Below are 25,399 nucleotides of genomic sequence, written 5' to 3'. Positions count from 1 at the left end.
ATTTTCACTCATGCCATGGTGTATTCTGATATTCATAAAAGGTACATTATCTGTGCGTGTGCTAGATCCTGGAACACCGAGTATTTTCCATTAAAACCCAGTACATGTGGTTGAAAACACCCCTTAAAAACAATGTTCTGAGAATAAATAAGAACAGGGAATAGTGCAGCAATGGAAGGCATTACCTTGGAGCACATTGTTTATGATTTTCATATTAATGAGTCTATTTCCATGCCAACTTTTTTCCCACATCCAGCTTTCCCTCTGAAAATTTGACAAAACATGATGTTAAGAAGGCTTTTTGTTTGTATTTGCATAGGATTAGAGGTTCAGATGGTTGAGCAGCTAGTTCTTTGTCTATTACGAGGCTCTTTGAGTAGGTCTTCTAGCTTCTAATCGGACAGGTGAAAAGAGTCTTGCACTGTTGCCAGTTATGAAAAAGACAATAGGTCCTTATAAGGTAATGCCCGGGTCAATTACGCAAGGAGGAAGATGGCAACTGCTGCCTTGATGAAAAATATCCCCTTTTCTGGCCATAGTAAGTTTGCTACTTAGAGTTCAGTGCATACCTTTCCTAAACAGTGTCTGAACTCTGTGTCCTAGATGGATATTTTGGTGGGTCAAGTGTCAGACTTGTTCCAGCCACTGGACCTCCGCTTTAGGGGCCTTTTGCCTTTGATGTCCTCGACTCCGTCCCACTAGGATTGTGTGAATTTGACTACATACAGCCGCTTCAGCACTTGACTCTCAGATGTAGCAATGACAAGCAGTCCCAGACTTCTCCGGTTAGCTTGAAGGCACAAAAAGCTCTCCACTCAGCAAACACTGAGCAGCGTAACAACTGGTTGTCCAGCCCACCGCTTAATTTTATAAAAGACTGGTGCTTTAATGCACTTTAGGTAGCCAAAGTCTTTGATGCAGGGCCACTGTATCACGGCAGGGGCACCTCCAGTGCTCACCCTTCACCACATCTGAATGCTGGGCAAATCTAGAATAGGTCTCAGGAACAGGTGCCATGCCCCCTACCCCCCACCCCCCCTTTGAGGCAAAGTTGTACTCTCAATTTTCAGTTTATAATCTATTGCAAGTCCTCTTGGTTGGCTGGGCCTAACAATGCGTCAATCCGTGTCCTACCTGTGCTTGGGGAAGCTGGACCTCTACCTTAATCCCTGGGGCAGATCCAGGGCAATGCGACAAAGGCAGTAGGCAGCTACAAGCACGAGCACAGGCAGTCTTTGGTGCATTGGCCCTCTTCCTGGCACACACTGAGTTGACGGGACACCAGAGCCCACTGTTTTGGCAGGATCCTTCTTCCATTCATGCATTACAGGGAGTGCAGAATTATTAGGCAAATGAGTATTTTGACCACATCATCCTCTTTATGCATGTTGTCTTACTCCAAGCTGTATAGGCTCGAAAGCCTACTACCAATTAAGCATATTAGGTGATGTGCATCTCTGTAATGAGAAGGGGTGTGGTCTAATGACATCAACACCCTATATCAGGTGTGCATAATTATTAGGCAACTTCCTTTCCTTTGGCAAAATGGGTCAAAAGAAGGACTTGACAGGCTCAGAAAAGTAAAAAATAGTGAGATATCTTGCAGAGGGATGCAGCACTCTTAAAATTGCAAAGCTTCTGAAGCGTGATCATCGAACAATCAAGCGTTTCATTCAAAATAGTCAACAGGGTCGCAAGAAGCGTGTGGAAAAACCAAGGCGCAAAATAACTGCCCATGAACTGAGAAAAGTCAAGCGTACAGCTGCCACGATGCCACTTGCCACCAGTTTGGCCATATTTCAGAGCTGCAACATCACTGGAGTGCCCAAAAGCACAAGGTGTGCAATACTCAGAGACATGGCCAAGGTAAGAAAGGCTGAAAGACGACCACCACTGAACAAGACACACAAGCTGAAACGTCAAGACTGGGCCAAGAAATATCTCAAGACTGATTTTTCTAAGGTTTTATGGACTGATGAAATGAGAGTGAGTCTTGATGGGCCAGATGGATGGGCCCGTGGCTGGATTGGTAAAGGGCAGAGAGCTCCAGTCCGACTCAGACGCCAGCAAGGTGGAGGTGGAGTACTGGTTTGGGCTGGTATCATCAAAGATGAGCTTGTGGGGCCTTTTCGGGTTGAGGATGGAGTCAAGCTCAACTCCCAGTCCTACTGCCAGTTCCTGGAAGACACCTTCTTCAAGCAGTGGTACAGGAAGAAGTCTGCATCCTTCAAGAAAAACATGATTTTCATGCAGGACAATGCTCCATCACACGCGTCCAAGTACTCCACAGCGTGGCTGGCAAGAAAGGGTATAAAAGAAGGAAATCTAATGACATGGCCTCCTTGTTCACCTGATCTGAACCCCATTGAGAACCTGTGGTCCATCATCAAATGTGAGATTTACAAGGAGGGAAAACAGTACACCTCTCTGAACAGTGTCTGGGAGGCTGTGGTTGCTGCTGCACGCAATGTTGATGGTGAACAGATCAAAACACTGACAGAATCCATGGATGGCAGGCTTTTGAGTGTCCTTGCAAAGAAAGGTGGCTATATTGGTCACTGATTTGTTTTTGTTTTGTTTTTGAATGTCAGAAATGTATATTTGTGAATGTTGAGATGTTATATTGGTTTCACTGGTAATAATAAATAATTGAAATGGGTATATATTTGTTTTTTGTTAAGTTGCCTAATAATTATGCACACCTGATATAGGGTGTTGATGTCATTAGACCACACCCCTTCTCATTACAGAGATGCACATCACCTAATATGCTTAATTGGTAGTAGGCTTTCGAGCCTATACAGCTTGGAGTAAGACAACATGCATAAAGAGGATGATGTGGTCAAAATACTCATTTGCCTAATAATTCTGCACTCCCTGTATAGTGACTTGGTGGCTCATCTAGACAGACCTCAAGGGGGTCGAGGCGATGATGCAGTTTCCTTTAAATCTCAGGTCTGGGTGACAACAGTTATGCATGCACTTCCAGTCAGTACCTCGGGCGTCCACACTCAGGGTTGAAATGAACACAGTTCTCTCTGGCACACAGTAAGGATGTGCCTCGAGGCAGCAGCATTTTCTGCTCTGGCACACGTAGAGGAAGGGCAGGGGACGGATGGACCCAGATTCGCAGTATGCTTGCATCACGCAGACTACACATAAATATAGAGGCACACCTGCTCTAGGATGTTATTGCAAGGATCCGAGTTAACCTGTAGCTATAATCAGTAAAACCAGGCATGCTGCCTCAGTAGCTCTGCATGCTAGAAGATATGACAGAGGCAGTAGTCTGCTGTCACTAAAAAAAAAATATGGTTGGTGCAGCTTCTGGTCATGGACTGCACTCATGTCAAGGGCCAGTTTTAGGGCTTCATGCATAGGCTAGAGTAGTGTGAAGCTGTGGTCAAAGATCAGAAGGTACAGAATACTAGGCTGGGACAGCTCTTCAACTTGTAGGGGATATTTCTTCATAATTTATTTCACCACAAGGGGACCCCAAGGCACCACCTTTAAACCTGGAAGAACAACCCTTTTCCAAGTGGTCTCCCGAGTGGCCCTGTACCTGCTTCAAGAGACTTTCCAATGCCATTCCCACCAGAACCGGGAGCCGCCCGAGCCTCTCCAGCTGGCACAGTGTGCCCACTGACAACCCCGACCAACCTATAAAAGCAGAACCTAGTAACATAACTATGTGAATTTATATGTGTTAGATAAGGGGTCTCTAGTTGGCAGTCGGTTTGCACCCTGTCCAAGTAGGGATCCCTCACTCAAGTCAGGATAAACGAGATTGCCAGCTCAGATAACCCTCTGCTCATCCCCTTCGTACTTTGTCACGAGCAGTCCGGCTTATCTCAGAAGCAATGTGTAAAGCATTTGCACATAACGCACAGTAACAGGTGAAAACACCTCAAACGGACACCACACCAGTTTTAGAAGAATAGCCAGTATTTATCAATATAAAACAAGACCAAATACGATAAAAAAATTCAACATACAGTAATAAAAACATGAATTCTGCAAGATTTACTCAGAAATACAGTTCCTTGAAGTCGATAGCTCCACCTGGGGCTATCACGACGTCGTGATCAACAAAACCACCAGCTATGGTGTCGGTACCTAGGATTTGCAGGGTTTCGTGATCCTCGCAGTGAGCTCTGGAGTGTGGCATCGCTGATGTTGCAGTGTTAGTTCCTGAGTCGGTGCAGGAGTCGTCGGGCCCTTGAGGTCACACACGTTGCGGATCGAACTCCAGGCTGATGAAGTCAGGTGCGCCAGGGTGGATGGCGTCAGGGCTGCGGTGCGAAGCGGGATGATGTGACGTGTAGTACCCACAGGTCCCGGTGCAGGCAGCGGCTCGGTGATGCGTCCAGCGGCATCTGTGAGACAAGGGCTGCGGTGTGAAGTGGGGCGGTGCGACGTGCGGTGTACACAGGTCACGGTGCAGGCAGCGGCGGCGTCCTTGCTGAAGCGCTGTCGTCGGTAGGCCCAAGCCAGCGGTGCGGGACGGGACGGTGCTTTGTGACCCTCACGAGCGGTGTCCACAGGCAGGATGCCTGGTGACGACACAGGAGTCGATGGTGCTGGCGTCGATGGACCGGGGCTGCGCTGCGGAATGGGACGGTGCTTCATGTACCTCATGAGTGGTGTCCACAGACCACGGTGCAGGCAGTGGTGCCGGTGTCAGCAGGAGCAGCGGCGGCGAGAATGCCCAGGCTGCGGTGTCAGCAGGCGATGCCGAAGTGTGGGGCCCACAGGTCGCAGTGCGAGCAGTGGCTCAGTGAAGTCACACGATGACTGCGCCAGTGAGACCAGGGTCGCGGGGCAATGCGGCTCCGTGTGGCGTTGGCAGGTCGCGGAGCAGGCAGTGGCATTGTTGCGGGCTTTGCGGTAGTTTCTCCTCCTGAACAGCACAAAACACAGTTCCCAGTGCTGCTGGTCGAGGAAACTGAAGTCGTTGGTGTCGCTGAGACTTCCAACAGGAGGCAAGCTCTACTCCAAACACTTGGAGAATTTTCTCAAGCAGGACACACAGCAAAGTTCACCCTTTGCACTCTTTTCAGGCAGAAACAGCAACTGCAGGCCAGTCCAGCAAAGCAGCACAGCAAAGGGACAGTACTCCTCCTTCAGCTCTTCTCCTTGCAGAGGTTCCTCTTGATTCCAGAAGGATTCTAAAAGACCGGGGTTTTGGATCTTCTTCTTATACCCAGTTCTGCCTTTGAAGTTGGCAAACTTCAAAGCAAAGTCTCAAGTGTTTGCAAGATCCTTCCTTGCCCAGGCCTGGCCCCAGACACAGACAAGGGGGTTGGAGGCTGCATTGTGTGAGTGCAGGTACAGTCCTTTCAGGTGTGAATGACCACTCCTCCATCCTCTCTAGCTCAGATGGCTCATCAGGATATGCAGGCTACACCCCCACCCCCTTTTGTGTAACTGTCTAGAGAGGTGCAAAACAGCCCAACTGTCAAACTGACCCAGACAGACAATCCACAAGCAAGAAAATGCCTACTTTCTAAAAGTGGCATTTTCAAACAGACAATTTAAAAGACAACTTCACTAAAAGATGTATTTTTAAATTGTGAGTTCAGAGACCCTAAACTCCACATTTTTATTTGCTCTCAAAGGGATTGTGCGCTTTAAGGATATTTAAAGGCAGTCCCCATGTTAACCTATGAGAGAGATAGGCCTTACGCAGTGAAAACCGAATTTGGCAGTATTTCACTGTCAGGACATGTAAAACACACTAGTATATGTCCTACCTTAAACATACTCTGCACCCTGCCCATGGGGCTACCTAGGGCCTACCTTAGGGGGATAGAGCACAGTTACTGGGATCCTGGATATCAGGATCCCAGTAAACACAGTCAAAACACACTGATATCAGGCAAAAAGTGGGGGTAACCATGTCAAAAGAGGGTACTTTCTTACATAACCCCCTTCCTAAACGAAGGACAATGAGGCTAACCTTGTCCAGATGAGTCTTCATTGTCTAAGTGGAAATATCTGGAGAGTCCATCTGCATTGGAGTGGTTACTCCCAGGTCTATGTTCCACTGTATAATCCACACCCTGTAAGGATATGGACCTCCTCAAAAGTTTGGGATTTTTACCCTTCATCTGTTTTAACAATAGACATGGCTTCTGGTCGGTTTGAACAAGGAAGTGAGTGCCAAACAAGTATGGCCTCAGCCCACACCACCGCAAAGGCCTTCCTTTCAATGGCTGACCAACGCTTTTTCCTGGGGGTCAACCTCCTGCTTATAAAAGCTACAGGTTGATCCTAGCCCTCTGTATTAAGTTGAGACAGTACTGCCCCAATCCCTACCTCAGAAGCATCTGTCTGACTATGAACTGCTTGGAATAGTCAGGGCTTCTTTAAATAGGTGCCGAGCACATGGTCTGTTTCAAATCCTCAAAAGCTTTTTGGCAGCTAGGTGTCCATAAAACTTTCTTCAGCATCCTTTTTGAGGTGAGGTCATTAAGAGGGGCTACAATGGAGCTTAATCCACTATGTCTTGTTTGGGAGGCTTGAGGGGTTGTTCCCAGCCTTCTCTAACAAGAGCAAGGGGACCCCTAACAGGGTGCGCAAGCAGAAGTTCAAATGGGCTGTATTCCACACCTTTCTGAGGGACCTCCCTATAGGCAAAGAGGTGGCATAGCATTAGGAATTCCCATCTCCTTCTGAGTTTTTCTGAAGTCTCATGATCATGCACTTGAGACTTCTGTTAAATCTCTCTACTAAGCCATTTGTTTAGGGGTGGTAAGGAGTGGTGAACTTGTAAGTCACACCATATTCCTTCCACATGGCTTTCAGGTATGCAGACATGAAGTTGGTACCTATGTCTGATACCAACTCTTTAGGAAAGCCAACTATTGAGAAGATACCAAGAAGGGCTTTGGCTACTGCAGGAGCTGTAGTGGTTGTAAGAGGAATGGCCTTTGGGTACCTGGTGGCATGGTCCACTACCACCAGCATAAACATACTACCAGAGGCTATTGGTGGGTCCAGGGGGCCAACAATATCCACTCCAACCCTCTCAAAGGGAACCCCAACCACAGAGAGTGGAATTAAGGGGGCATTTGGGGTGCCCCCTGTCTTCCCCCTGGCTTGACAGGTGACACAGGAGCGCCAAAACTCCTTTGTGTCTTTTCTCACGTGAGGCCAGTGAAAGTGTGTCCCAGGTTTTGCATTGCCCAAAGTGACCTGCCAGGCGAATGTCATGTGCCAAAGTCAACAGGAATTCTCTAAACTTCAGAGGGATCACCATTCTCCTGGTGGCACCAGGTTGGGGATCCCTTGGCTCTGAGTAAGAGACTGTTTCCCACTACACCTTATGGGGGGGGCACTGACATCCGCTGCCTGTTGTGCTGCAGCTTGCTGCCTTAACCAGTGTAGGACAAACTTGTTGTTCCTTACTGAGCTGTTCTCTGGTGGGCCCCTCTGCACCCAAGAGCTCAGCTGTGTCAGCTTGCAGCTCTTCTGATGTAGGTTCCACCCAAGGAGTGAATTCCTCTCCCTCAGGAGTGGAATCCTCACTAGAGGCTAGAGCAGGGGGTACTTTATTAACCTTCCTGCTCTTGGGTGTAGGAATCTCTTGGTCCATTGTTCCAGGCTTCAAGGTTCCTTGCTCTTTTTGCTTTTTGGCCTGTGCCGTTGTTAGGGCACATATGTGCCCTGGGATGCCCAGCATTGCTGCATGGGTCCCCAACTCCACCTCAGCCTTGCAGAGGTCTCTAAGTCACTAAGTCTAGTAACCATTCTACAGGTAGGTCTGAAAAAAACACAACTTGTTTTGGACTAGTAACCCCCCCCCCCCTGCCACCCAGCCCCCACCCCCCTGCTCCCACCCCCCCAGCTGAAATCAATAACTGCTATGGAGTGGCACTAGGTGTTATTGTGAGCATCAGTCACTTGGTACCTGTGACCAAGTAGGTGTTGCTCAGGAGACACCAGTTTCTCAATCACCTTAGTGACCCCTGCACCTGTAGGCCTCAACCTCAACACCATTAATTAGGGGATGCTGCTTGTACTTACCCATATTAAGGGGACAGGCAGCAAGGGTGGAAAGGTCAATGCCCCCATCAGAGACCAAGACAGCCTCAGTGGTCTCTCTAACAAGACCAGACCCTACTACGGTACCTAAGGTAAGCCGAACTACACTCTTCTTCTACAGCCAGACCATGGGGCACTAACCCCAACCCCTGCCTTTCTCTCTCCACTGCCAAGCCTTCCCTATCTAGGGCCAGCTGTTGCTGCTGTAGCCTCAGCTTGGCCTCCTCCATTCTCAGTTGCCTGAGCTCCCTGTCTAGGGAATCTTCTCCTGAAGTTGAGCAGTGGGTCGGAGACTGACGAGATATGCGAATGGGCAGAGGAGGATCTGTTCTTATTCTTGCAAACCCTCTCAACCAGCCCTCTAGTGACAAAGGTGGACCTACTTGTGGGATCCCTCCCTCCCCTTTCCAATACCAGTAGTGCTCCTAGTAGGACTGTGGGTGTTCCTGTGACTTCTCTGACACTCCCTGGGTACTTCCTGACCCACCCCAGTGTCTAATCCTACTCTGGGGGGTCAGCTTCTACCTCTTCCTCCTCCTCCTGGCTACCAGCATGGTCCTGGTCACCCTGGAGGAGCAGGCCCAGAAGTAGACTTCTGTTGGGATTTCTCGCAGCCTTCAGTTTCCTATCAGCACACATCTCCCTTAACTCCTGGAAAGTTAAACCCTCCTACTGAGAGTTCAGTGTCTGAGATGTGAGCTCAACTGAAGACAGGATGTCTAGCTAGAGTGGTGTAGGAGTCTCTAACTACTCTAACTCTAGGCTCCCAAGGAAGTTTGAAGCAAGGCTGTGCAGACCCTACCTTACCCAAACTAAGGAGACTAGATCCCTAACACCAAGTATGTAGTGTACCTAACAGTTAGTAAATGGTCTTTCCTGTGGAAAGTACTCAGTGACAGAGTGGAAAGACAATTGCAAGTGCTTATTCCATTGCTGCACCACCAATGTAGAAAGTTGGCCTGGTGTGTGGTGAGCACCTATGGTGTTATCACCCTATATCAGGTATTCCCTATTAGTGCAGTGTAGTCAGTGTCTAGGAAGCCAGGCTCTCTAGAGGTAGCTGTGGATGAGCAGCCAAGGCTTATCCAGGAGACATGCAAACCTCATGCAATACCACTCATAGTCACACAGCACTTACACATATGAAAGAATCACACAGTTTAATAAAATAAAGATACTTTATTTTAGTGATGTAAATTCTAGAGTAGTATATAGGCCACACTCCACTAGCAGGTGATTAAACACACTATTATATACACCTTAGTTGCCAGGAATGAGCATAGAAAGCTATAGAAAACAGTGCAATAACAATAGGCAATAGTGACCCTCAGGGGAGCCCAAACCACATACTAAGAAAATGGAATGCGAATGATAAACCCCCACCCAGGTAGGTGGAATTTATAGAGGAGAGCTGGAGGAACTAGGAATTCCAAAAGGTAAGTACCAGAGTGCCCCCCAGCGACCAGGAGAGAAAAGGTAAATACCTGATTTTTCCCAAACCCACAGAGCAACTTTATGAAAGTACTGTGCAAGACTGCAATAAACAGAAGATGGATCCAGACAGAAGAGGATCTGCAAATGAAGAGGACCAAGTCCAGTTCCAGTTGGCGTGTCCGGTTGGGGCAGGAGCAACTACCCAGTCGGCTATGCAGCACTAGAGCATAAGAAGAGTTCCAGAAGTGATGCAGTCGATGTCCTCCATCGGAAGAAGAGTTGCAGTCCGTCAGCGGTGTGGAAAAACTCACGAGGAACCCATCTACCGCCAAGAATAACCTACACGCCGGACACCTCGCCATCGCTAACTGGATGACAGCAAGCCACCTCAAATTGAACTCAGAAAAAACCTAGATCATCATCTTCTGCCCCAACAAGACAGCATGGAACGACTCTTGGTGGCCCACCACCCTTGGACCACCCCCAACACTCACCTCCCACGCATGCAATCTTGGCATCATACTGGACTCATCGCTCTCCATGACTCAGCAAGTCAACGCCATATCATCCTCCTGCTTCAACACCCTCAGCATGCTTTGCAAGACTTTCAAATAGATTCCTTTAGAAACAAGAAGAACGGTCACTCACGCCCTCATAAGCAGCAGACTGGACTATGGCAACGCCCTCTAAGCAGGGACCACAGCCAAGCTTCATTGAAAACTCCAGCAAATCCAGAACGCAGCTGCACGTCTCATCCGCAACCTCCCCCGCCACAAACATATCTCCGCCCACCTCAGATCCCTACACTGGCTGCCCATTGTAGGAAGTTGGCTCTGTATATACTATTTCAAAGTCAGAAATAGTGTGTACAGAGTCCAAGGGCTCCCCTTAGAGGTAAGATAGTGGCAAAAGTAGATAATTCTAATGCTCTATTTTGTGGTAGTGATGTCGAGCAGTAAGCTTATCAGAGGGTAGTGTTAAGCATTTGTTGTACACACACAGGCAATAAAGGAGGAACACACACTCAAAGACTTACTCCAGGCCAATAGGTTTTTATATTTTCTTAGTTTATTTTAAGCACCACAGGTTCAAGATTTACAGTAAACACTTTAAATATAAGGTACTTGACTTAGATACTTTAGGAACTTTGAATAAAAGCAATATCATAGACAGTCTTTGTAAAAATGGCAATAAGCTATTTTCAAAGTGGACACAGTGTAAAAATCAACAGTTCCTGGGGGTGGTAAGTAAAGGTTAGGTTTGAAGGTAAGTAAAACACTTTAGGTCTCAAGGTTGGGGCATAGGTAGCCCACCGTTGGGGGTTCAAGGCAACCCCAAAGTTACCACACCAGCAGCTCAGGGCAGGTCAGGTGCAGAGGTCAAAGAGGTGCCCAAAACGCATAGGTGCCTATGGAGAACAGGGGTGCTTCAGTTCCAGTTTGCCAGCAGGTAAGTACATGCGTCCTCGGGGGTCAGACCAGGGGGGTATTATAGAGCACTGGGGGGGACACAAGTAGGCACACAAAACACACCATCAGCTGCACAGGGGCGGCCGGGTGCAGTGTGCAAAGCAGGCATTGGGTTTTAGGTAGGAAACAATGGAGGGACCCGGGGGTCACTCTAGCGGTGCAGGCAGGCACAGGGGGGGGCTTTTCGGGACAGCCACCACCTGAGCTAGTCAGAGGGTCGCTTGGGGGTCACTCCTGCATCGAAGTTCGGTTCCTTCAGGTCCTGAGGGCTGCGGGTGCAGTGTTGGTTCCAGACGTCGGGTCCCTTGTTACAGGCAGTCGCGGTCAGGGGGTGCCTCTGGATTATCTCTGCAGGCATCACTTTGGGGGCTAAAGGGGTCGTCTCTGGTTACTCACAGGCTTGCAGTCGCCGGGGCGTCCTCCCTGAGGTGTTTGTTCTCTGGATCTCGAGCCGGGGGCGTCGGGTGCAGAGTGTTAAGTCTCATGCTTCCGGCGGGAAACCTGCAGTCTTTGAAAGTTGCTTCTTTGTTGCAAAGAAGTAGCTGGTTTTGAACAGGGCCTCTGTTCACTGGAGTTTTTTGGTCCTTTAGTCCAGGGCAGTCCTCTGAGGCTTCAGAGGTCGCTGGTCCCTGTCGGATGCGTCACTGGAGCAGGTTTTTGAAGTTGGATACAGGCCGGTAGGGCTGGGGCCAAAGCAGTTGTCGTCTTCCTCCTTCTCTGCAGGCTTGTAGGTCAGCAGTCCTTCTTGTTTCTTCAGGTTGCAGGAATCTGATTTCTGAATTAAATATTGAATTTAGGGGTGTGTTTAGGTCTGGGAGGGCAGTAGCCAATGGCTACTGTCCTTGAGGGTGGCTACACCCTCTTTGTGCCTCCTCCCTTTGGAGAGGGGGGCATATCCCTAATCTTTTGGGGGAATCCTCCAAACTCAAGATGGAGGATTTCTAAAGGCAGGGGTCACCTCAGCTCAGGACACCTTAGGGACTGTCCTGGCTGGTGGGGGACTTCTCCTTGTTTTTCTCATTATCTCCTCCAGCCTTGCCGCCAAAAGTGGGGGCAGTGGCTGGAGGGGCGGGCATCTCCATTAGCTGGGATGCCCTGGGGCACTGTAACAAAAGGGGTGAGCCTTTGAGGCTCACCGCCAGGTGTTACAGTTCCTGCAGGGGGAGGTGAGAAGCACCTCCACCCAGTACAGGCTTTGTTTCTGGCCACAGAGTGACAAAGGCACTCTCCCAATGGGGCTAGCAACACGTCTGGTGTGTGGCAGGCTGGCAGAAACTGGTCAGCCTACACTAGAAGTCGGATTGGTATTCAGGGGGCATCTCTAAGATGCCCTCTGGGGTGTATTTCACAATAAAATGTACACTGGCATCAGTGTGCATTTATTGTGCTGAGAAGTTTGATACCAAACTTCCCAGATTTCAGTGTAGCCATTATGGAACTGTGGAGTTCGTGTTTGACAAACTCCCAGACCATATCCTCTTATGGCTACCCTGCACTTACAAGGTCTACGGTTTTGCTTAGACACTGTAGGGGCATAGTGCTCATGCACATATGCCCTCACCTGTGGTATAGTGCACCCTGCCTTAGGGCTGTAAGGCCTGCTGGAGGGGTGACTTACCTATGCCACAGGCAGTGTGAGGTTTGTGCCATGTCAACTTAGTCCGTTTATCCCCACCAGCACACACAAGGTGTGAGGCAGTGTGCATGTGTGTGAGAGGTCCCCAGGGTGGCATAAGACATTCTGCAGCCCTTAGAGACCTTCCCTGGCATCAGGGCCCTTGGTACCAGGGGTACCAGTTACAAGTGACTTACCTGAGTGCTAGGGTTGTGCCAATTGTGGAGACGAAGTTACAGTTTAGTGAAAGAACACTGGTGCTGGAGCCTGGTTAGCAGGGTCCCAGAACACTTTCTAATCACAACTTAGCATCAGCAAAGGCAAAAAGTTAGGGGTAACCATGCCAAGGAGGCATTTCCTTACACTCATCAACAAAAGGATCATCTTCAAAATCTTTGTCCACGCTCACAAAGCCCTCCACAACACCAGACCAGCCTACCTCAATGAACGAATCAACTTCCACAAACCAACTCGACAGCTCCGCTCTGCTGACCTCGACCTCGCTACAGTCCCCGGCATCCAATGCACCACCTCCAGAGGCAGATCATTCTCCCACCTTGCGGCCAAGACCTGGAACTCACTACGCAAGACCCAGGACCTCCAAACCTTCAGAAAGCACCTCAAAACATGGCTTTTCGAGCAGTAACCACCCCCGCGCCTTGAGACCCTACCGGGTGAGTAGTGCGCTTAAGAAATTTGTTTGATTGCACAGAGGTACTGTCCTGCAAGGAGAGGCAAAGACTCACCACCTCCAAAGTTGGACAGCTGGTAGAGGGAGCCAGGGGATCCCTCTACAACTGCAACTCAGGACCACCTCCTGTGTTGCAGGATCAATGCAGTGTTGCAGGAGAGTGGACCCACACAACTGATCATCATTGCAGTTCGTGCCTGCAGATGCAGGGGAGTGACTCCTTCACTCCAAGGGAAATTCCTTATTGCTTCTTGGTGTAGACTGAAGACTTGCCGCCCTCAGAGGATGCACAGCCTGGGAAATGTTGCAGTTGCTGGAATGAGCTGGAGGAACATGTTGCAGAGCAAAGTTGTTGCTGGAGCTGCAGATTGTGGAAGTCCAGATGCGATTCCAGTTGTCCAGAAGTTGAAGTAAAGGTTGCAGTGGAGTCCTTCTGGAATCTTGTACGTCGCATCTAAAGACCCACCCAAGAGGGAGAACCTAAATACCCCTGGAAGGGGAATTGGTCACCTAGCAAGGTGACCATCTATTAGGTGGGGCTGTAACGTCACCTGCCTTACCTGGTCACTCAGATTCTCCCAGAGGCCTCTGCCCACCTTGGCAGAACCAAGTGGCCACCTAGAGAAGCTCTTGGCACCACCCCTGGGTTGGTGATGGACAGGGGAGTGGTAACTCCCTTTTCCATTGTCCAGTTTCATGCCAGAGCAGGGACTGGAAGTCACTGAACTGCTGCAGACTGGTTTATGCAAGGAGGGCACCAATTGTGTCCTTCAAAGCATACCAGTGGTTTGGGGAGGCTACCCCTCCCAAGCCATGTAACACATATTTCCAAAGGGAGAGGTTATTGCCTCCCTCTCCCAAAGGAGGTCCTTTGTTTTGCCTGCCTGGACTTGAAGTGTTCAAACAGCAGGAGGGCAGAAACCCATCTGTAGGATGGCAGCAGTGCAGATTGCCCTGGAAGACCCTGCAAACTGGTAGGAGCAAAGCTGGGGGTCCTCTAAAAAGCCCCAGAGTGCATGAAATCATACAACCAATACTGACAACAGTATTGTGGTATGAGTCTAACATGTTTGATACCAAACATGCCCTGGTTCAGAGTTACCATTTTGTAGCTGGACATAGGTAGTGACCTATGTCCTGTACATGGCTTCCCTGCACTCACGAAGTCTAGGAGAATGGAGCTGGAGTTTTTGTTTCACACACAGGTGCTTGCATCCTACCCTCTAGGCTAGAAGGGCCTGCCACAGGGTTGACATATAGTGACTTGGTGCAATGACCTGTAGTGAAAAGGGTGTGTGCACCCTTTCATGCTGGCTGCAGTGGCAGGCCTGCAGGCAGACTTTGCATGGGCTCCCGTGGGTGGCACAAATCATGCTGCAGCCACTGGGGAACCTCTGGTGCCACAATACCCTGGGTACCTAGGTACCATATACTAGGGACTTATATAGGGGCACCAGTATGCCAATTGTGGGGTGTAAATGGTTAGGTACAACCAAATCCAGAGGAAGAGAGCACAGTTACTGGGGTCCTGGATGGCAGGATCCCAGTAAGCAAAGTCAAAACACACTGAAATCAGGCAAAAAGTGGGGGTAACCATGCCAAAAAGAGGGTACTTTCCTACAAATTCTAATTGGTCTGGGCTCTGCTTTTGTTGTAATGTGTGCAACACCCTGGCGGTGAGCTTCAAAGGGCTACAGCCCCTGAAACTCGAGCCCCAGGCCTGCTGCTAGCAGCAGAGGGCTTCCCCCTTTGTCAACTCCCACTTTTGGCGGGAGCAAAGGCAGGAAACCACACAAAGGGTAGGAGGAGTGGTCTCACTGAGCATGCACCACCCCTAGGGGTTTGCAGGCGAAGTGGACCCTCCATTTCACTTTCCTCTATGTTGGATGGTAAGAAAATAGCCAATGAGGTTTAGGGTAGTGACCCTTCCCACAGGAAGTGGTCACTGTAGTGGGTGTAGCCACCCAAAGGTAAGTGTCCCATTGGACACTACCAGGTTCCCCTAAAATGGCCACTAAATTCAGTATTTAGTGGGCTCTCCTAGACCAAGAAACAGATTCATCTGTAAGAAAAGAAGACAGCACCAAAGAACCTGACAGCTCGAGAACAGAGGACCTGCTGCACCAGAAGAGGCTCCAAGACCCCTGCTTGCTGCCCTAGAGTCCCGACACTCGCCGCTGCGGAGGAGCTGACCACTGGATCGACTTTAAAAAACCCAGAGGACCACCAAGCTTTGCAAATATCCTGAGATCTCCCTCCTGAGTGGCGGCACCACTCAAGAAAGCGTCAAGGAACCAGCAAACCCGTGAGGGTCACTTCACCGACTGGATGATAAGTCTGTAACCGGAAGTGACAGCTAGACCCGGTGACACACCGACAGCCTGGACGAGACCTACAAGTGTGCCAACTTTGGTGACACTGAGCCTTCCTGTGGCTGAGTTGTGCCAATACCCCAGGTATTGGTCAGTGCACATCGTATAACAGTAAAAACAGCTCACCCAGAGCTGCAACTGGACCTGGAGGAAGCCCCTGTTGAGGGATTTCAGGAACACCCCGGACCTCCCACCAGAGCGCACTTGTCATCTTGCAAGGCCCCCGGAAGAAGACATGACCTCCAGCTCCAAAGGGTTCCATTGGGCACAGCCCCCAAGACCTCCAACTCGCCCTGCTGTGTGCCAAAGGTCCCTAACCCCTTGCAATCTCAACAGCCCAAAGAGACCCAAAGGCACTACCTTAAACCTGCAAACCAGCTCCTTTCCCTAGTGGCCCCTCCAAGTGGCCCTGTGCCTAGAGACTTTCCAGCACTGCTCCTGCCAGAACCGAGAGCCGCCCAAGACTCTCCATCTGGCACTGTGTGCCCACCAACCTCATCAACCATCCTGCCAAAGAGGAGACTGGTAACTCACCTTCCATTGATTCCTATGGTGCATAATTACGCACAGAAAGATTAACTTTATAAAAACTTTGAAAAATCAGAACACAAAAAGTACTTAAGGTATCTTAACTATTTTGGTCTAAACAATTATATAAAAGTCTGCAGTATTTTTATAAATTCAGGCCTCGAGTTTTTCATTGATTGTGTGTGGAGCATGATTGTTACTGTGAGTACAACAAATGCTTAGCAAATCTCCTGGCTTAGCCCAACTGCTCGACCAGCTACCTTAAAAACTGGAAACCAACATGTGGTTGCCTGGACCCCCTGCACAGTGTGCCTACGTTGGCACACTATATACAGGGCCATCCTCCTACACAAACAACCCAGGGTTCAGAGAGCCCATCATGTAGCTGGGAAACTCGTGTCAACCAGTGTCCAGCACATGCATTAAAATGGCTGCTCTATTCACTCACTATGTCCCAGGTTTAGCAAGGACACAGTGGGGGCATATTGCTCATGCAGCTCTGCCCTCCCATATAGTATGGTGCACCCTGCCTTTGGGCTGTAAGGCCTAACATAGGGGTGACTTACCCATGCAGTGTATGGTGAACAGGGTACACAGGTAGTGTGCAATGCCGCGTTTTGCCTTTTAGCGTTGCCCCAGTACACTAAGGCTGCTGTGGCAGTGCTGGGTGCATCTGGAAGCATGGCCCTAGAGGGTGGCACTGGGTGCCTAGGTACCCATTTACTAGGGACTTATAGTGGTAATTAAGGGTGCATCCAATTGTGCCAATGCATCACAACAGTTTTAGGGAAAGAGCTCTGGCCCAGGGAATCTGTTTAGCGGGGGCCCTGGGCATTACGACGTCTCAGCTACATCAAACATCAGGCAAAAAGTGGGGGCTAACCATGTAAAAAAGAGGCCTTTTCTCACAGGGGGTCTAAGAGATTTGGTAAAACCTGGGGGAAGGTTATGGAAGATCTCTTCGGATATTAAAGAAGCTGATAGGACTGCCGGGAAAATGCTTTGTTTAGATCTTTTTGCTGATGTCATGAAGTCTGATGTTTTATCGCTGCTTTGTTGATGTGCTCTGTGATGAAATATGATCTGTAAATGTATTTAGACATTATTGTTGGAGTATGTATGTTATGTTGTGATGTTTTTATTGCAATTTTGGATCTCAATTAAAATATAAAAAAATATATATATTTTTCCTTTACTCAGAAGACTGCACTACCCAATCAGATGTTAGGAAGTTTGTTTTTCAAAGGTTCCTTAAGGAGAGTTGTATTTACTGGTCGTTAAAGGAGCAGAGTTATATTGGACTATGTGTAGTGTCTTAGGTTGGGGGCATCATTTCCTGCTCCTATTTTATGCTGAGGTGCTCAGAGGTAAAAATGTGTCTTAGAGGGAAGGATGATGTCCTGCAGGCCAAAGGAAGGAAAGTACTTGGATCAAAGCAGCAGCGTTAACTGTGATGCCACGCCATGTATTTTATGTAGATGCAAAGCCACATGAAGCGTCTGATGAGGAAAACACAGATCCACAGCTGGCGGAGGCCGTCAGGAAGATGAAGACGCTGGATAAAATCCTGGCAAAGAAGCAGGTCCGAGAGAAAGAAGTAAAATACCTGGGCCAGCAGATGAGGAAGAAACTGTGGGAGGAGCTGCAGGTAGAAAGTCAATGCACATATTGTGAAGTTTACATTATCAGGCTCACGACCTTTGCACCTTCTCATGGGCAGGGCAGTGCCTGGTGATGTTGTCTGGTGCCTCCCGAACTCCCTCCCCCCCCCCCCCCCCCCCCCCCACCTTCATTCTACAGGATCAATCCACATTGATTTATTTATTGTTTTTTCAAGAAAACAAGTTCATATAAAGTTTAAGTCCATAAAATAGTTGAAAATATTTCAGAATTAGCACATATTCTGAAATACCAAATCTGTAAGTGAATTATCATAAAAAGGTTAGGATGTCTCTTCGCATTAGTGTGCCACAGCATTTCCCCTGTTCAAACCCTCATCGGAGGATGGCAACCCCTTCAAACCATCCTTCAACATTAACAAGGTGTTCTCAACCCAGCAATAGGTGAGAGGGAGTTTCCGCAGCATTGTTCAAACTTCTCAATGTTTCTGTATACCCGTGCCAATCTCCTCTGTTAGGTAACTAAACAACCTTCAAACTGTGCTTCCGTCTCGAACGATCACTCAAAATGATGGCTGGAGTAACACTAAAGAATTGCTAGTTCTCTGTATATTCATTCATTGATGCATTAATTCAATAATGCAGTTGTTTATTTTGTTTCTTTCTTTCCAGTTTCTCCTTATGCCGCAGTTTGTCCAACTCCTTTTAGTGCTGTATTCTTCGTCCAAAAAGCACATGGCTGAATCAGTCAGAATCTAGTATGTCCTTTGCCCTGGTAGCACATGGAAGAATCAGTCAGAATCTGGTATGTCCTTTGCCCTGGTAGCACATGGAAGAATCAGTCAGAATCTAGTATGTCCTTTGCCCTGGTAGCACATGGAAGAATCAGTCAGAATCTGGTATACTCTTTTCCCTGGCAGCCCATGGCTGAATCATTCAGAATATTTTATATTCTTTTTTTCATAGAGCACATGGCAGAACCAGTCAGAATCAGGTATATCCTTCTCCTGAGTGCGCATGGCACAATCAGTCAGAATCTGGTATATTCTTGTCCTGAGAGTACATGGCAGACGTTTCTGATATAGAGTCCATTCCTAGGGCCAGGAAGTCCCAGCGTACACAGGCTTTGAGTACTTGTACGTTACACGGTACAGTTAAAGGTAGTGCTTGTATGATACAGGGTACAGTTAAAGGTAGTGCTTGTATGATACAGGGTACAGTTGAAGGTAGTGCTTGTGTGATACAGGGTATAATTGAAGGTAGTGCTTGTACAATACCGGGTACAGTTGAAGGTAGTGCTTGTACGATACAGGGTACAGTTTTTGGTAGTGCTTGTATGATACAGGGTACAGTTGATGGTAGTGCTTGTACAATACAGGTTACAGTTGATGGTAGTGCTTGTACTATACAGGGTACAGTTGAAGGTAGTGCTTGTACTATACGGGGTACAGATGAAGGTAGTGCTTGTACTATACGGGGTACAGATGAAGGTAGTGCTTGTACGATACAGGGTACAGATGAAGGTAGTGCTTCTGCGATACAGGGTACAGTTGAAGGTAGTGCTTGTACGATACAGGGTACAGTTGAAGGTAGTGCTTGTACGATACAGGGTACAGATGAAGGTGGTGCTTGTACGATACAGGGTGTACAGATGAAGGTTGTGCTTGTACGATACAGGGTACAGTTGAAGGTAGTGCTTGTACGATACAGGGTACAGATGAAGGTGGTGCTTGTACCATACAGGGTGTACAGATGAAGGTGGTGTTTGTACGATACAGGGTACAGTTGAAGGTAGTGCTTGTATGATACAGGGTGTACAGATGAAGGTAGTGCTTGTATGATACAGGGTGTACAGATGAAGGTAGTGCTTGTACGATATAGGGTACAGATGAAGGTAGTGCTTGTACGATATAGGGTACAGATGAAGGTAGTGCTTGTACGATATAGGGTACAGATGAAGGTAGTGCTTCTACGATACAGGGTACAGTTGAAGGTAGTGCTTCTACGATACAGGGTACAGTTGAAGGTAGTGCTTGTACGATACAGGGTACAGTTTGTCAGAAGGGGTGTTCCTGAAGTTCCTCGACTGGGGCTTCCTCCTGATCCTTTTTCCGCTCTGGGGGAGATGGTTTTCTACTGGTCTGACGTCAGCTGACCAGTGCCCAGGGTATTGCTGTTTCCCGGCCACTAGAGGGCGCAGTACCACCAAACTTGGCACAGTTGTGGGGCACTTCCGGGTGGTTGTCGGTGTGTTGTTGGGTCCAGTTGTGACCTCCGGTCACAGAGATATCGACGATTCAGTGAAGTGACCCTCACTGGTTTGTTGGTCCTTTGCAGGATTCTTGGTTTTCTTGAGTGCTGCCTCCACTCAGGAGGGAGATCTGGGGTGATCCTTGAAGTCTGGAGGTCCCCTGGGTTTCTTGGGGTCAGTCCAGTGTTCAGATCCTCCACAGTCGCAATTGTTGGGACTCTGGTGCAGGTCCTCTGTTCTCGTCCTGGCAGGTTCTTTGGTGCTGGTCTTCTTTTCTTCTTGGGATCCTTTTCAAATCTAAAATCTTGGTCTAGGGGAGCTCACTAAATACTGAATTTAGTGGGCGTTTTAGGGGGAACCAGGTAGTGTCCAATGGGACACTTACCCTTGGGTGGCTACACCCACTACAGTGACCACTTCCCTAAACCTCATTGGCTGTTTTCCTCCATTCCAAGATGGAGAAAACTGAATCATAGGGCCCACTTCACCTGCAAGCCCTGAGGGGTGGTGAATGCTCGGTGAGGCCACTCCTCCTACCCTTTGTCTTATTTCCTGCCCAACGTGGTGGGTCTGCAAGGGGGGAAGCCCTCTGCTGCTAGCAGCAGGCCTGGGGGCTCGAGATTCAGGAGCTGTAACCCTTTGAAGCTCACCACCAGGGTGTTGCACATTCCTGAGGGAGAGGGTGTTAGCTCCTTCACCCAGGAAGGGCATTGTTTCACAAACCGGAAAGGCAGGGCTCTCCTCCAAGGTCTGTGTATTGGCTGTCTGGAGGCAGCAGGCTGGATGGAACCAGTCAGCAACCATGCCAGGATAGTTAGTTTTTTCAGGAGGCACCTCTAAGGTGACCTCTGGGTACATTTAGGGATAAATCCAATATTGCTACCAGTTTGGATGTATTATTCTGAGCTGTTTGATACCAAACACGCCAGGGTGCAGAGTAGCCATCATGTAACTTGGAAATTCGTGTTTGACCAGTGTCCAGTACATGCATTTAAAATGGCTGCTTTGTTCACTCACTATGTCCTAGGTTTGGCAAGGACACAGTGGGGGCATATGGCTCATGCAGCTATGCCCTCCCATACAGTATCGTGCGCCCTGCCTTAGGGCTAGAAGGCCTGCCAGAGGGGGTGTCTTATCCATAATATTTGCAGTGTAGGGTGGACAGGGCACCCAGAGGGGGAGCAATGTCGAGTTTGTCTTTTTAGGTTTGCCCAGTACACTCAGCCGGCAATGCCAATGCTGGGTGCAGGACTCATGGGGGTGGCACAATTAGTGCTGCTGCTCTCAGGGGTTTACTCTTAATATCTCCTGCCTTGGGTACTGGGGTACCCATTTACTAGGGACTCATAGAGGCATTTAAGAGTGTATTCAATTGTGCCAACCATCACAACAGATTTAGGGAAAGAGCTTTGGCCCAAGGAACCTGTTCAGCAGGGGGCCTTGGCACGACCAACTTCTAGAACACATCAACATCAGGCAAAATGTGGGGGCTAACCATCAAAAGGAGGCCTCCTCTCACAGGGTTGGCATTTGTTTAGCTATTACTTTTGTCGGGTAGGTTAATAGGAAGCTAGGCAATAGTTGGCTAGTATCTTTGGTCTGCTGGAGGCAAGGGGTACTCTGGTGTGTTTCCAGGTATGTGTCTGTAACGAATAAGATGTTCTGGTTAAAGGTGAGGGCGGTGCTGATGGAGTCCACCCTTTGGATGAAGACCTGACGGCCAGGGGTCAAGGGTGCTTTGGAGTGTATGAACTTCATGGTTGTTGTGGTTTCTTGGGAGGTGATGGTGGACCAGATGCTCAGGTGGTCCTCTAGGTGTTGCTGGAAATGGATAGGAAGGGTTCAAGGGTGGAAGGCTCAGGTTGGGGCTTAAAGGTGTTAATGGTGTTATAGATGCTGAAGAAGAGGGAAAGCTGGATACTGAGATCCTGCCAGGAGGCTTGCTGCTGGAGAGGTGAAGTCTTTCACTATGGCAAAAATTGCCTCGCCATTGTTGGTTCTCGTTCTGATGCAGTTGGTGAGTGTGACGTGTTTGGTAGCTGTGATTTGCTGATGGTAGCATCTGAGGGCAGGTCTGCAGGTGCTCTTGTCAGTATCATTCTGATTTTGTCTCCATCTGCATTCAAGTTACTTGCAATGGCGTTTGGTGGGCCTGAACTCTTCTGTGTGCCAGTTTGCTTGTACTCTGGTTCTCCTGTATGTTTTGACCTTGAGAGGAGCCAGGGTATCTGTGAAACTGGTGATCGAGGTATTGATGTTGGAGATGGATTCAGGGAGGTGGCTGTTGTGTCAGGCCCTTTCCCAGTCTGATTTCTGGCCACAGGGACCCAGTCTGCAGGGGCCTGGCCATATTTAGAAGGAGGAGGGGTGAAAAGTCCTTAGGGCACAAGTTATAGTTTCTTGAAATAAGTATAACTATACATGTTGAATTTCTGTGGTTATGTGCTTATACATATACATTTTACCTATTAGAGGTTGCCAGTATGTAGTTATAGTTCGGACCTAACTTCTTTAGAAAATTTGTTTTTGCTTGCAATATCTTTGGCACAGTTTGACGAATCTTCACAAAATGGTTCCAAAAAAGTGTCTTGTTGTGTATGGAAAGTTTTGGGGTTATTCGTCAAGCGAGGGCTGAGAAAAAGAAGGGTGGGGTCACAAAAGTGTGTTTCCCATCTTAATTTCAATATGGATATTAGACACGACTGCAGTCCGAATCCCTGGTCAGAATTACTCCATATTTGGCAGAAAGGTAGCTCTTGGTCCAGAAAGCAGCCTTTATGTGGTGTAAATCCGCTTTGTAGTTTTTGAAATATTAAAAGGAAACCACATTTGTATATCTAGATGCGCTAACACTGTTCAAATCACTCCGATCTTGTGCGCCCCTCTCCCCCAATGAATTTTAATTTGATGCCCTGGGAAGGTGGTTGTCCCCGGGGCTTTTAGGGGATGCGCACAGCCCTGTATATTGATTCTAGTACCAGGAAGGTGGTGGTGTAGGAAAGTACCATCTTGCCTGGCATGTTACCCCCATTTTTCACTGTATATATGTTGTTTTAGTTGTATGTGTCACTGGGACCCTGGTAACCCAGGGCCCCAGTGCTCATAAGTGTGCCTGAATGTGTTACCTGTGTAGTGACTAACTGTCTCACTGAGGCTCTGCTAATCAGAACCTCAGTGGTTATGCTCTCTCATTTCTTTCCAAATTGTCACTGACAGGCTAGTGACCATTTTTACCAATTTACATTGGCTTACTGGAACACCCTTATAATTCCCTAGTATATGGTACTGAGGTACCCAGGATATTGGGGTTCCAGGAGATCCCTATGGGCTGCAGCATTTCTTTTGCCACCCATAGGGAGCTCTGACAATTCTTACACAGGCCTGCCACTGCAGCCTGAGTGAAATAACGTCCACGTTATTTCACAGCCATTTTACACTGCACTTAAGTAACTTATAAGTCACCTATATGTCTAACCTTTACCTGGTAAAGGTTAGGTGCAAAGTTACTTAGTGTGAGGGCACCCTGGCACTAGCCAAGGTGCCCCCACATTGTTCAGAGCCAATTCACTGAACTTTGTGAGTGCGGGGACACCATTACACGTGTGCACTACATATAGGTCACTACCTATATGTAGCTTCACCATGGTAACTCCGAATATGGCCATGTAACATGTCTATGATCATGGAATTGCCCCCTCTATGCCATCCTGGCATTGTTGGTACAATTCCATGATCCCAGTGGTCTGTAGCACAGACCCTGGTACTGCCAGACTGCCCTTCCTGGGGTTTCACTGCAGCTGCTGCTGCTGCCAACCCCTCAGACAGGCAAGCTGCCCTCCTGGGGTCCAGCCAGGCCTGGCCCAGGATGGCAGAACAAAGAACTTCCTCTGAGAGAGGGTGTGACACCCTCTCCCTTTGGAAAATGGTGTGAAGGCAGGGGAGGAGTAGCCTCCCCCAGCCTCTGGAAATGCTTTGTTGGGCACAGATGTGCCCAATTCTGCATAAGCCAGTCTACACCGGTTCAGGGACCCCTTAGCCCCTGCTCTGGCGCGAAACTGGGCAAAGGAAAGGGGAGTGACCACTCCCCTGACCTGCACCTCCCCTGGGAGGTGTCCAGAGCTCCTCCAGTGTGCTCCAGACCTCTGCCATCTTGGAAACAGAGGTGCTGCTGGCACACTGGACTGCTCTGAGTGGCCAGTGCCACCAGGTGACGTCAGAGACTCCTGCTGATAGGCTCCTTCAGGTATTAGTAGCCTATCCTCTCTCCTAGGTAGCCAAACCCTCTTTTCTGGCTATTTAGGGTCTCTGTCTCTGGGGAAACTTTAGATAACGAATGCATGAGCTCAGCCGAGTTCCTCTGCATCTCTCTCTTCACCTTCTGATAAGGAAACGACTGCTTACCGCGCTGGAAGCCTGCAAACCTGCAACATAGTAGCAAAGACGACTACTGCAACTCTGTAACGCTGATCCTGCCGCCTTCTCGACTGTTTTCCTGCTTGTGCATGCTGTGGGGGTAGTCTGCCTCCTCTCTGCACCAGAAGCTCCAAAGAAATCTCCCGTGGGTCGACGGAATCTTCCCCCTGCAACCGCAGGCACCAAAAAGCTGCATTACCGGTCCCTTGGGTCTCCTCTCAGCACGACGAGCGAGGTCCCTCGAAACCAGCGACTCTGTCCAAGTGACCCCCACAGTCCAGTGACTCTTCAGTCCAAGTTTGGTGGAGGTAAGTCCTTGCCTCACCTCGCTGGGCTGCATTGCTGGGAACCGCGACTTTGCAGCTACTCCGGCCCCTGTGCACTTCCGGCGGAAATCCTTTGTGCACAGCCAAGCCTGGGTCCACGGCACTCTAACCTGCATTGCACGACTTTCTAAGTTGGTCTCCGGCGACGTGGGACTCCTTTGTGCAACTTCGGCGAGCACCGTTTCACGCATCCTCGTAGTGCCTGTTTCTGGCACTTCTCCGGGTGCTACCTGCTTCAGTGAGGGCTCTTTGTCTTGCTCGACGTCCCCTCTCTCTTCAGGTCCAATTTGCGACCTCCTGGTCCCTCCTGGGCCCCAGCAGCGTCCAAAAACGCCAAACGCACGATTTGCGCCTAGCAAGGCTTGTTGGCGTCCTTCCGGCGGGAAAACACTTCTGCACGACTCTCCTAGGCGAGAGGGATCCGTCCACCAAAGGGGAAGTCTCTAGCCCTTTTCGTTCCTGCATTATTCCTCTAACACGACTCTTTTGTCCTTAGGGGAACTTTAGTGCACTTTGCACTCACTTTTCAGGGTCTTGGGGAGGGTTATTTTTCTAACTCTCACTATTTTCTAATAGTCCCAGCGACCCTCTACAAGGTCACATAGGTTTGGGGTCCATTCGTGGTTCGCATTCCA

At 48.9% G+C, this 25,399-nt stretch overlaps 1 protein-coding gene across 1 annotated transcript in view; it reads left to right on the top strand.

The window, feature by feature from the left end:
• Positions 1-25,399, top strand: part of FSIP1 (fibrous sheath interacting protein 1) — a 577,935-nt gene that overhangs the window by 108,366 nt on the left and 444,170 nt on the right. The window contains exon 4 of the mRNA XM_069209159.1: positions 17,634-17,803. Coding sequence (XP_069065260.1) covers positions 17,634-17,803 — 170 coding nt within the window. The remainder of the gene's footprint in view (positions 1-17,633; positions 17,804-25,399) is intronic.

This window comes from Pleurodeles waltl, chromosome 9, assembly GCF_031143425.1.
Source record: "Pleurodeles waltl isolate 20211129_DDA chromosome 9, aPleWal1.hap1.20221129, whole genome shotgun sequence".
Classification (NCBI taxonomy): domain Eukaryota; kingdom Metazoa; phylum Chordata; class Amphibia; order Caudata; family Salamandridae; genus Pleurodeles; species Pleurodeles waltl.
The sequence above is the reverse complement of the archived record's forward strand: the minus strand, read 5'-3'. Positions and strand labels throughout refer to the sequence as shown.